This window comes from Macaca mulatta, chromosome 20 (genome assembly GCF_049350105.2).
Source record: "Macaca mulatta isolate MMU2019108-1 chromosome 20, T2T-MMU8v2.0, whole genome shotgun sequence".
Lineage (NCBI taxonomy): Eukaryota > Metazoa > Chordata > Mammalia > Primates > Cercopithecidae > Macaca > Macaca mulatta.
The window spans coordinates 12,616,550-12,629,844 of record NC_133425.1 but is presented as its reverse complement, the minus strand read 5'-3'; the positions used below and the strand labels follow the sequence as shown (position 1 = coordinate 12,629,844).

Here is a 13,295-nt window from a genome sequence, read left to right as displayed (position 1 = left end):
TGTACACACTCATGAGATCATCACCATGATAAAGCTTATGAATACACCCATCACCCCCAAAAGTCTCTTCCAGATCCTTAATAATCCCTTCCTCCGGCCAGGCGTGGTGGCTCACGGCTGTAATCCCAGCACTTTGGGAGGCCAAGGCAGGCAGATCACGAGGTCAGGAGATCGGGACCATCCTGGCTAGCACAGTGAAACCCTGTCTCTACTAAGAATACAAAAAACTTAGCAGGGCGAGGTGGTGGGCGCCTGTAGTCCCAGCTACTCAGGAGGCTGAGGCAGGAGAATGGTGTGAACCCAGGAGGCGGAGCTTACAGTGAGCCGAGATCGCACCACTGCACTCCAGCCTGGGCAACAGAGCGAAAAAAAAACCCTTCCTCCTGCTTCTCCTCTGTCCCCAGAAACTAGCGAGAGGCTTTCTGTCACCGTAGACTTGTTTGCATTTTCTAGAATATTATGTAAATTAGATGACACAACAAGTCCTTTTTTTTTTTTTTTTGGAAACAGTGTCACTCTGTCACCCAAGCTGGAGTGCAATGGCGTGATTTTGGCTCATTGCAACCTTTGCCCCCCAGGCTCAAGCAGTCCTTCCACCTCAGCTTCCAGAGGAGCTGGGACTATAGGCATGTGCCATCATGCCTATCTAGTTTTTTAAAAAATAAATATTGTAGAGATGGGGTCTCACTATGTTGCCCAGGCTGATATCAACCTTCCTGGGCTTAAGCATTCCACCTGCCTTGGCCTCCCAGAGTGCTGGGATTACAGGTGTGAGTCACTGTGCTTGAGAACATGTCCTTTTTTAAAAAAGCATGTACTCTTTTTTTTGTTTGGCTTCTTTTATTCAGCATAATTATTCTGAGACTCACCCATGCTATAGATTATAACATAGTTTGTTTCTTTTTATTGCTAAGTGGTATTCCATTGTATAGATATACCACAGTTTGTTTCTCCATTCACCTGTTGGTCGACATATGAGTTGTTTCCAGGGTTTGGCTATTAAAAATAAAACTGCTATGAATATTTGTGTACAAGTCTTTAGGCATGTGGTTTTGTTTATCTTGAATAATTAGTAGGTGTGACTGGATCATATGGTAGGTATATGTTTAATTTTTTTAAAGCTGCTGAACCATTCTCCCAAGTGGTTATACTATTTTTGCATTCCCACCAGCAGTATGTGAGAGTTCCAGTTTCTCTACATCCTCACCAACACTTGGTATGGTTAGACTTTTTAATTTTAGCCATTCCAATAATGTGTTGTTGTATCTTGTGGCTTTAATTTGCATTTCCCTAATGACTAATGACATTGATCATTTTTTCACATGCTCATTTGCTATTGTACGTCGTCTTTGGTGAAATGTACATTCAAATCTATCTTATTTTGTTGGCTTGTTATTATTGAGTTTTGAGAATTCTTTCTATATTCCAGAAACATGTTGTTAGTTTTTTCTTTTCTTTCTTTTTTTAGAGTTGAGGTCTGGTTCTGTCATCCAGGCTGGAGTGCAGTGGTGTGATCATAGTTCACTGCAGTCTTGACCTACTGGGCACAAGTGATCTTCTTGCCTCAGCCTCCTGAGTAGCTGGGACTGTAGGCAGTACTGCCACACTTGGCGAAGTTTTTTTCTCTTTTTGTTGAGATGGGGTCTCACTGTGTTGCCCAGGCTGATCTTGAACTCCTGGCCTCAAGCGATCCTCCTGCCTTAGCCTCCCAAAGTGCTGGGATTACAGGTGTGACCCACCACGCCTGACCAGAAACAAGTTCTTCATTAGACATGTAACTCAGAAATATGTTCTCCCAGTCTGTGGTGTGTCTTTTTGTTCTCTTAATGGTGTCTTTCAAACAATAGCAGGAAGTCTTAATTTTGATGAAGTCAAGTTTATTAGTTTCTTTGACTGGTAGTGCTTCGACTGTTACAGCTCAGACATTTTTGCCCGATGGGATGTTACAGAGATTCTCATAGGACCTTCTGCAGACCTCTGAGCATGCTCTCTGTTCAGCTCTCTGCTTTCTGGTACCCTCCCCTGCAAAGTCCAGCTGCCAGGGTCTCCCCACACCCCCAGCTCCTCAGTTCAGGGAGTCCCCCAGCTCAGCCTCCATTCCCCTTCCTTGTGCTGCAGCCTGGACACTGACTCCAGGTGGGAAACTGTGCTCATCTCGCTTGTTTCCATCTCTTGGAGTGCATCATCTTGGGTTGCCTAATGTCTGTGTCTTGGGGACCATTGTTGAGCCTGTGTCATCTGGGTTACCAGCTGCTCCCTGTGGGAGGTTGAACCCAGTCTTCATGACTCCAATTTGGTCAGCAGTAGAAATCACATCCAGTTCCTTCTGTAAACATTATATAAATGGAATCATTCACAGTGTACTCTTGTTTTTAAGAGATGAAATTCTCATATGTAAAAATAACCATTTTAAAGTGAACAATTGGCCGGATATGGTGACTCATGTCTGTAATCCCAGCACTTTGGGAGGCCGAAGTAGACAGATAACTTGAGCTCAAGAGTTCGAGACCGGCCGGCTCAACATAGTGAAACCCTGTCTCTATTAAAAATACAAAAAAAATTTGCTGGGCTGGTGGTGTGCTCCTGTAATTACAGCTATTCTGGAGGCTGAGGCGGGAAAATCACTTGAACCGGGGAGGCAGAGATTGTCAAGAGTCAAGATAGCGCCACTGCACTCCAGCCTGGGTGACAAAGACTGTGTCTCAAAAATAATATAATAATAATAATAATAATAATAATAATAATAATAAATCGAATAGGGCTGGGTGCAGTGGCTCCTGCCTGCACTTTGGGTGGCTGAGGTGGGCGGGATTGCCTGAGGTCAGGAGTTTGAGATCAGCCTGGCCAACGTGGTGAAACCCCGTCTCTACTAAAAATACAAAACTTAGCCGGGCACCTATAATCCCACCTACTTGGGAGACTGAGGCAGGAGAATTGCTTGAACCCAGGAGGCAGAGGTTGCAGTGAACCAAGGTCTCGCCATTGCACTCCAGCCTGGGCAACAAAAGTGAGACTTCGTCTCAAAGGAAAAAAAGTGAACAATTCGGTGGTGTTTAGTATAGTCACCGTATTATACCGCCACCACTTCTGTCTGGTTCCAGAACATTTTTATCACCCCCAAAGGAGACACTGTATCCATGAGTCGCTCCCCAGCAGCTCCTCCTCCTAGTCTCCGACAGCCATCAATTTGCTTCCTGTCTCTGTGGATTTACCTCTTCTGGATATTTCATATAAATGGAACCATATAATATGTGACCTTTGTGTCTGGCGTCTTTCTCTTAGCCTAGTGTTTTGGAAGTTCACCCACATAGTAGCGTAGCTCAGTACTCCATTCCTGTCTAAAGTCAAGTCATGTTTCATTGAATGGATGTACCACGTGTTTATCCATTCATTCAGTGATGGACATTTGGGTGGTTTCTGCCTTTTGGTGACTGAATAGTGCTGCTCCTATACTTCTTTTTGTGTCTGACTTTGGTTTAAAATTGGTGAGATTTCGCTATACTGTGGTTTGGATTTATAATTTGTTCCTTTTCATAGCTGCATAGTATTGCATTGTGTGAACATAAAACAATTTCTGTGTCCATCAGTTGCTGGCTATTACGAACAGTGCTGTGAAGACTCTTGGGTCTGCCTTCTTAGGGGACGTGTGTATTCATACCTGTCAGGCATACACTTAGGAGTGAAATTGCTTAGTCTTAGGGTGTATATATCTTTAGCCTACTTTTTCTCTTCTTATTATCACTTGAGTATTTTCTTACTTAGAAGCTCAACATGTGCAGGTATTTTAATATTCATCCTATGGGTAGGGACCACAGTTTACCTAACCGTTTTCCCATTGATGGAGTTTTAGATTATTGACAACATTTTGCTCTTATGAAATGTCATTGCCGTGTACATCTGATAGTGACCAAGGTGAATGGTTGGGACATTGGTTCACTTGGTCACATGTTTCCTAACCACCAAGTATAAAACCAGGGCCTGGGAATACCAGGATGAGCAGGGCAATAATCTCTGCTGTTAAAAGCATCTTGGACTAGAGCTGGGGGCAGCAAGAGACTTGAAAGAGGGAGATGGGCTAGGTATAAACAGTTTTTCATAGAATGCACAATCCCCTTGGTCTGTTATTTTCTCACTTTTCCTAGAGACTCACATCCCGAGAAATATTCTGCATGAGCGCAGTGATGAATGGCAGCAGATACTTGGCCTCAGTGTTGGAGAGACAATAGGGAGTGGTGGGGACTGTGGCGGACAGAGGAAGCCCGTGGCCCAGCTAAAGTGGCAGCCAGTGCTCAGCTCTGGTCCTTTGTTGTCCCTTGTTGTGGGGAGGGTGGGCAGCCCGATGTTTCTCTTTATAGAGAAGCCGGAGAGCTGGGTTTTATGTAAAATCTCCCAATTTCCAAATTCAATTTATAAAAAAACGTACGTGGCATGAAAAACAAAGACTAAAAAACTGCCATGAACCAGACACCAGGGAGATACGGCAACAAGAGGCAGTGGGGTTTGCCTGATTGCATCTTGGGGTGGAAAGAAGACATTCATGGAAAAACTGGTGAAATGTAAATGAACTCTCAAGTTTAGTTGATGGAGACACACCAATGTTGATTTGTCAGCTTGCACCGTGCATCCTGGTGATGTAAGATGTTAACAATGGGGAAATCAGTTGAATGATACGTGGGAACTCTCTGTACTGTCTTTGCAAATTTTCCTTTTTTCTTTTCTTTTTCTTTTTTTTTTTTTTCAGAGACAGGGTCTTGCTCTGTCTGTTGTCCAGGGTGGAGTGCAGTGGCATGATCATAGCTCGCTGCAGCCTTGATATCCTGGGCTCAAGTGATCCTCCCACCTCAGCTTCCCAAGTAGCTGGAACTACAGACAGTTGCCACCATACCTGGGTTTTTGTTTTTGTTTTTGTTTTTTTTCCTAATTTTGTAGAGACAGGGTCTTGATATGCTGTCCAGGCTGGTCTTAAACTCCTGGCCTCAGGCAATCCTCCTTTCTCGGCCTCCCAAGTGCTGGGACTAGAGGCATGAGCTACTATGCCAAGTCAGTTTTCAACTCTTCCGTAAATCTAAGATTATTCTAGAATAAAACCTTTATGAAAACATACACACACACTCTGAGCATTGGACACTACTGTGCAAGTCAGAGAAAACACATCTGGGTTGGGATTTGGTTCATGCTCTAGGAGTTTTGCAAGCCTCATCTGGACCCCACAAGTTCTTGACGTTTCTCTCCAGACACCCCTTCCCCCTCCGAAAGTACAGGCACTTTGCCCTGTGTATTAGTTCGTTCTCGTGCTGCTGATAAAGACATACCAGAGACTGGGCAGTTTACGAAAGAAAGAAAATTCAGTAGATTTACAGTTCCAAGTGGCTGGGGAGGCCTCAAAATCATGGTGGAAGGCAAGGAGAGGAAGTCACATCTTACGTGGATGACAGCAGGCAACGAAAGAGCTTGTGCAGAGAAACTCTCATTTTTAAAACCATCGTATCTCCTGAGCCCATTCACTATCCCGTGAATAGCACGGGAAGGACCCGCCCCCATGGTTCAGTCATCTCCCATAGGGTCCTCCCCATAGCATGTGGGAATTATGGGAGCTATAAGATGAGATTTGGGTGGTGATACAGCCAAAGCATATCACTCTGCTAACCCTGACCCTGTTCTTTGTGACCTGTCTGGGCCCTCCCCCAGGTGACCCGGAGGCGTGGGGCCACCCAGCGGGCTCTGCGATGCGAGTTGAGCATGAAGGTGCTGGGGCAGGAGCTGAGCTTTGTGAACTGCGGAGCCACAGGGAGTCACGTGAACCACCGGTCCCTGAACCTGGCCGAGCTCGTCATTAGGCTCATGAAGGTAGCTCCTGCCTGCCCCTGCCCATGCCATCTGCCCTGTGACACTTTAACATAACACTTAAGGGCATGAAATTTGGAGTCAGGCTGCCCGAGGTCAAATCCCAGCTCTGTCATTTACCTCCTCGAACCTGTTGATTCACTTACCATGGTCTTAGTTTCTGCATCTGTGAAACGGGGATAATAAATAAAAAATAACAAAATATCTGGCTGGCCGAAGTGGCTCACGCCTGTAATCCCAGCACTTTGGGAGACCGGGGCGGGTGGATCACCTGAGATCAGGAGTTTGAGACCAGCCTGGCCAGCATGGCAAAACCCCATCTCGACTAAAAACACAAAAATTACCCAGGCGTGGTGGAGGGCATCTGTAGTCCCAGCTACTTGGGAGGCGGAGGCAGGAGAATCGCTTGAACTCGGGAGGCAGAGGTTGCAACGAGCAGAGATTGCACCACTGCACACCAGCCTGGGCGACAGAGTAACACCATCTCAAAACAAAAAAACCCAGAATATCCATTCATAGAGCAATTGTATTAAAGGAGCTAATATGGTGAAAATGCAGCAGGATGCTTTCAGCTTGCCCGGTGCATACTAACGGCAGGATCCACGTTCCTCCCCACCTAACTGAACCTGATCCCTGACCTTTTCTCATAAGCAAACTGCCTGGGTTAATACCTAGCTCCATCCCTTTCTTGTTACCGGGCCTTGGTGGGACATTTATCTTTGTGGTCTCAGTTTCCTCATCCAGAAACTGGGATCACATGCGCTTTGAGGACAAATGAAATCTACTGTACTCAGTACTCAGAGGGTGCCTGGCTCACAACAGGGGTGGCCTCGTGTCCCCTTATGGTTTCTTTCTTTCTGTCTATCTGTCTTTCTGCATGCCTTCCTTTCTTCCTTTCTTCTTTTTGAGATAGAGTCTTGCTCTGTTGCCCAGGCTGGAGTACAGTGGCATGATCTCGGCTCACTGTAACTTCTGCCTCCCCGGTGCAAGCAACTCTCCTGCCTCAGCCTCCCGAGTGGCTGGGACTACAGTTATGCACCACCACGCCAGCTAATTTTTGTATTTTTAGTCGTGATGGGGTTTCCGCATGTTGGCCGGGCTGGTCTCGAACTCTTGGGCTCAAGTGATCCATCCACCTCAGCCTCCCAAAGTAGAGGGATTACAGGCCTGAGCCACCACGCCCGGCCCCCGGTTATGGTTCTTTGCCTGCAGGGGCAGGCGGTGCAGATGAACCGGAGGCTGTGCCTGGCCACAGAGGAGCTGGTCTTTCCCACGGTGTCTGGCCTTCCTGCCCGGCTGACCCTAAACGCTTCAGCTGCCATCAGCATTCGGGTCCGAGGAACCGCTGACTTCCAGCAGCGCTCAGATTTCTCCATGAATGGTTATGTGAAGCCCAGGTATCTAGCTCCTGGGAGCTGGCACGAATTAGGTGGCATGATCTCATCCCTACAAAGGGCTGCAGAGGCCTGGGTGACATCCACATGGGCAAAAGGGAATCCCTATTCTGCAGAACACCTGTGCCAAGAGACTGTGTGCAGAGGTGGTTAGATCCACTTTACAGGTGGGAAGACTGAGGCTCAGGTCCAGTCACGTGTTCAAGGTCACACTGCAATGCGAGGTGGCTGGCCATAACCCTATGCCCTTCCATCTACCCCACTCAGAAGGGAGGAGAGCAGTTAGCCTTGAGCTCACTGAACTCGTGCAACCCCCTCCCGACCAAGCAAGGCTGGTGCTTCTTCCCACTGACAGATGAGGAAACCAAGGTTGAAGGCGAGGACACTGAGAACCTGGGGCCATATGGCGCCAGAGCACCTGAGCAGAATGTGTGCAATATTTGGTCTGATTCCAGAACCTGCTGTGGTGCTGCTGAGCATCTGTCCCCAGCCCCTCAGCTGAGCTGTCCTTGGGTCCTGGGTCTGACATGGGGAACATGGATGCCCTAGGCTGGGTGCTCTCTGGTGTGAAGAGCCTGAGCTGGGACTTAGACAGCCATGGTTCACGTGTCCCAGCCGCATGCTTTGTCCCAGTCATGGAACCCAGGCAGGTGCTTTCACCTCTCTGAGCCTCAGTTTCCCCATCCGTAAGAGGGATTAGTGCAAGTGAGGACTGGAAAGTGCTTGGTGCACGTACAGCCTGTGGGGGGCAGTGGTGGAGGGGCTGCTGTGGCTCAAGACTGAAGGGGGCTGCTGGGGGTGGTAGGCGGGGTCTGTGGCCCCAGAGCCCTTGGGATGTAGCTGGTACATGCCTGTCCTTCAGTGCCCTGCTCCAGATCTCGGCTCAGATGGGCACAGCGGGCACCCTGGGGCAGGCCGGGCTGAGGTGGGTGACCAGCGTCCGTGGCGCCACCAGCCTGGATGGCGGGATCCAGGTACAGAAGGGCCAGGACCTCAAGGTGCATCTGAACATGCCCGAGGAGGCCATGGAGCTGCTCAGCTTCAGGTGGGTGCCCAGTGCTGGCAGAAAGGGAACCATGAGCGCGAGGGTGCAGGTGAGCAGGTGTGTGGTGTGTGTGCATGCATGTGAGTGTGTGATCACATGTCTGCATGTGTGCATGGGGACGTGCATGGGTATGGATGTGACATTAGCATGCAAGTGTGTTAGTATGTGCACCCATGAGCCTGTGTCTGAGTACACATGATCTGGCATATGAGCGCGTGTGTGAGCTGCTGTGTGCATGAGGGTGTGTCCGTGAGTGTGTCAGTGAGGAGTGAGTGTGTTATGGGAGTGCGTGTGTGTCCACAAGCATGTATGCCTGTTGACTTTGAGGGGTGGGTGTGTCTGACAGGGACCGTGGGCAGCTGAGAGATGACAGCTGGAGAACTTTCAGACCCCTCAGCTCTTTCCTGCAGTCCGTCTGGGGCATGCTTGTCTGTGACCCCTAGCGAGGTGACTCTTGGAGAGGGGCAATTTCAGAGGGAGTGAGAGTCCAGGCTGCCCTACCTACCCACATTCTTTCGCTCATCCTGTCCCATGGGGACTTTGCCTACCTGGTTCCTCCCTCCTCCCACCTGCCCCTGTTTGCTGCACCTCACTCACTGTCCCCCTCCATCCTGACCCCCTCCCGCCAGCCTTCTTTCCATGCTCCTAAAGCGGCCAGCTCGTTCCTACCCCAGGGTCTTTGCACCTGCTGTGTCCTCTGTCTGGAAAATAGCTCCTTCTCATCCTTTGGATTTCTGCTCAAATGTTATCTCTGCAGAGAACTCGCTCTACTGCAGCTAGGGGAGGCCCTGCTCTATCCCTGAGACAGTCCCCTGCCGTGCTACCTCCATGTGGGTTTCTCACAGCACTTGTCACTCTCTGTGGTCCTCAGCATCTGTCCCTGTGGCCATGGAGTGTCACTCCACCAGCGTGTGCACTGCCCAAAGGCTGGCCCTGTTCAGGGTAGAATTTGCCCCTGTGCCAAGCTCTGGCAGCTTAAGGTGTTACTTGTCTAATGAATGAATGAAAATGAGGTGTCTGACACTGTCCTCCTTCCCTACCCAGCTCTCAGCTATACCTCATCACCAGGAATGGCGTGAGGAGCCTCAGACATGTCCCTGGCCCTTCTGAGGCCCAGTCCTGTACTGGTGAGGAAGGTAGGCAGCGGGGCCTCCATGCCATCGTCCCAAGGTGGGCATCTTGGGGTTGAAGGGAGAAATGCCAGCTCCAGATCCCAGAGTTGCTCTCCTGCCCTAAAAGTATTCATATTCTGCAAACAAAAAGTATCTGAGACAGGTCTCAATCAATTTAGATGTTTACTTTGCCAAGGTTAAGGACATGCTTGGAAATAAAGGAACACAAATCCACAGAACAATCTGTGGCCTCTGCCTTTTTCCAGAGATGATTCTGAAAGCTTCAAGGTTTTTTTTTTTGTTTGTTTGTTTGTTTGTTTTTTTTTGTTTTGTCTTTACTTTAAGTTCTGGGATACATACGCACAATGCGCAGGTTTGTTACACAGGTATACATGTGTCATGGTGGTTTGCTGCACCCATCGTCATCAAGGTTTTAAGCCCCGCGTGCATTAGTATTTGTCCTAATACTCTCCCTCCCTTTGTTTAAAGGAGAAAAGAAGGCTGGAGGGGAAAGAGGGAGGGTATGGTCACATGACTGAATCCACAGGCTGCAAGAAGAAAGGAACAGGGAGGGGAATAGTCACTTACATATTCATCCTTGCTCAATAAATCAACGCCTTACATAAGATAAGGTGAACATAGAATAGCTGCGCAAATATTTAACATTTTATCTGTAGCTACCTGCTTAGGAACAAAAGAGAAGGCAGCTTTTTGCATGACTCCGCTTCCAGCTTAATATTTTCCTTTGGCATAGCGAATTGGGATCCCAAGATTATACTTTTATTATTATTATTGAGACAGGGTCTCTGTCGCCCAGACTGGAGTGCAATGGTGCTATCATGGCTCACAGAAGCCTCCATCTCCCCAGGCTCAAGTGATCCTCCCACCTCAGCCTCCCGAGTAGCTGGGACTACAGGCACTTACCACCCTGCCCAGCTAATTTTTTTTTTTTTCCGTATTTTGTAGAGACAGGGTTTTACCATGTTATCCAGGCTGGTCTCAAACTCCTGGGCTCAAGTGATCCACCTGCGTCTGCTTCTCAAAGTACCGGGATTACAGGCATGAGCCACTTGCACCTGGCTTTCTTTTCCTTTACCAACCACTTCTGTCAATGATAATGCTTCTAGAACTCTACCCTATAAAAGCAAAGCAAAATCACTTAAAAATGCTCTGTGCACAGAGATGTTCGTTGCATCATTATTTAGAACAAAAAATAGGAAGCAACTCAAATATTCCAGAGTAGGCAAAATGGCTAATTATAAGGGCCAGTGAGCTAAGCGTAGGTTGTTACATTAAGTGGTTAAAAAGAGTCAAAAGAATATCTTGTATCATGAAAACTTCATGAAATTGAAATTTCAGTGTCCAGAAAGAAAGTTGTATGGGAACACAGCCACACCCCCTTCATTTGCATATAACCTATAGCTTTGTCCCACAACAGCAGAACTGAGTACTTGCAAGCTAGACCATATGACCCCAAAGCATAAAATGTTGACTATCTGGCCGGCAGATAGCTAGCTTGCGCCTGTAATCCCTGCATTTTGGGAGGCCGAGGTGAGAGGATTCCTTGAGTCCAGGAGTTCAAGACTGGCCTGGGTAACATAATGAGGCCTTGTCTCCATAAAAATTAACAAAGTAGCCAGGCATGGTGGCATGCACCAGTAGTCCCAGCTACTTGGAAGGATGACAGGAAGATCACTTGAGCCCAGGAGGTCGAGGCAACAGTGAGCTGTGTTCATGCCACTGCACTCAAGCCAGGGTGACCAAGGAGGATTCTGTCTCTAGCTAGCTAGCTAGGTAACTGACTAAACAATCGGGCCCTTTAGCAAGAACGTTTGCTGGCTCCTGGGTTGGTAAGTTATTGACATACTGCATAACTGTTTTTTTTTTTTTTTCGAGACAGAGTTTCACTCTTGTCACCCAGGCTGGAGTGCAATGATGTAATCTCAGCTCACTGCAACCCCTGCCTCCCAGGTTCAAGTGATTCTCCTGCCTCAGCCTCCCAAGTAGCTGGGATTACAGGTGCATGTCACCACGCCTGGCTAATTTTTGTATTTTTAGTAGAGATGGGGTTTCACCACATTGGCCAGGCTGGTCTCAAACTCCTGACCTCAGGTGATCCGCCTGCTTTGGTCTCCCAAACTTTTAAATTCCATTATGAGTGAGCTGTTTTAGTGAGAAACTTCTTTAATAATAATACCAAGTGTGAGGCAGCAACACTGAATATGATCTCAACTGGGTAAAAAGACAGGAAATAAATGTGCCAAATAATAGCACATCTTGCAATATATATACACACATATATATGTATGTAATCCCATATATATGTGTACATGTGTGTATATATATGTATATACATATGTGTCTGCATATGTGTATACATATATATGAGTAAGGTTGGGGAGGGCTCTTTTTAATGAAGAGATACAAATTTTGCTTCTTGATAATTTTCCTTTTTTGCATTTAACTTGTATTTAGAATTGTAAATAAACTCATTTACAATACAGAAAATATACAGAAAAAATTTTTAAAATCTTTCAATTTTTCTAACTTCCTGCAACAAGTACATTTTTTTTTTTTTTGAGACAGTGTGTTGCTCTGTTGCTCAGACAGGAGTGCAGTGGCGCAATCTTGCTCTCTGTAACCTCTGCTTTCTGGGCTCAAGTGATTCTCTTGAGTAGTTGAGATTACAGGTGCCTGCCACCATGACCAGCTAATTTTTTTTATTTTTAGTAGAGATGGGGTGTCACTGTGTTGGCCAGGCTGGTCTCAAACTCTTGACCTCAGGTGATCTGCCCACCTTGGTCTCCCAAAGTGCTGGGATTACAGGCATGAGTGACCACATCCATCCAACAAGTACATTTTTATTTATTTTTTATTTTTTATTTTTTGAGACGGAGTCTGGCTCCATCGCCCAGGCTGGAGTGCAGTGGCTGGATCTCAGCTCACTGCAAGCTCCGCCTCCCGGGTTTGCGCCATTCTCCTGCCTTAGCCTCCCGAGTAGCTGGGACTACAGGCGCCCGCTACCTCGCCCGGCTATTTTTTTGTATTTTTTAGTAGAGACGGGGTTTCACTGTGTTAGCCAGGATGGTCTCGATCTCCTGACCTCGTGATCCGCCCGTCTCGGCCTCCCAAAGTGCTGGGATTACAGGCTTGAGCCACCGCGCCCGGCCACAAGTACATTTTTATAATCGGAATAAGAGTTACTACAAAAGACATTATTGTAGGCCCAGTGCTGTTCTCAACACTTACTGACCTGTTAGTCCTCACAGCTATGCCATGAGACAGGAACTATTATCATTAGCAGTTTAAGATGAGAAACACTGACGCCCTTACAGTCAGTCAAGGGAGTAATAGCAATAATAATAATGAAAAAGAAACTTCGAGACCCAGAGAGGTTAAGTAATTTGTCCAAGGTCACACAGCTGGGAAGTGGCTGAGCCTAGAATTTGAACAAGGCATTCTTGCTCCAGAGCCTGTGTTCTACACAGTATTGCCTGACACTCTTTTTAAAAAGTATACCAGGAGCCAGGCACGGTAGCTCATGCCTGTAATCCCAGCGTTTTGGGAGGCCAAGGTAGGCAGATCACCTGAAGTCAGGAGTTCAAGACCAGCCTGGCCAGCATGGTGAAACCCCATCTTTACTAAAAATACAAAAGTTAGCCAGGCATGATGGCGCATGCCTGTAATCATCCCTTGGCAGTCCCGCCCCTGCTGGCCTCCCTTCCTGACTGTCCTCCAGACTCGCTGCCCTGAAGACACACTGGCCCCTTTTTCAAGGCTACACTAATGCCTGCCCCAGGGCCTTTGCACTGGGTGTTTCCCTTGTCAGTAATACTCTTCCCCAGGACATCCACCTAACTCCCTCCCTTGCTCCTTTCAAGTGTCCTTCAATGGGACCCC

At 47.5% G+C, this 13,295-nt stretch overlaps 1 protein-coding gene across 1 annotated transcript in view; it reads left to right on the top strand.

Annotated features, from left to right (window-relative positions):
- Positions 1 to 13,295, top strand: part of LOC711656 (uncharacterized) — a 153,994-nt gene that overhangs the window by 43,666 nt on the left and 97,033 nt on the right. Inside the window, exons 17-20 of the mRNA XM_077987269.1 lie at positions 5,689 to 5,847; positions 7,057 to 7,241; positions 8,101 to 8,283; positions 9,328 to 9,419. Of these exons, the coding sequence (XP_077843395.1) occupies positions 5,689 to 5,847; positions 7,057 to 7,241; positions 8,101 to 8,283; positions 9,328 to 9,419 (619 nt within the window). The remainder of the gene's footprint in view (positions 1 to 5,688; positions 5,848 to 7,056; positions 7,242 to 8,100; positions 8,284 to 9,327; positions 9,420 to 13,295) is intronic.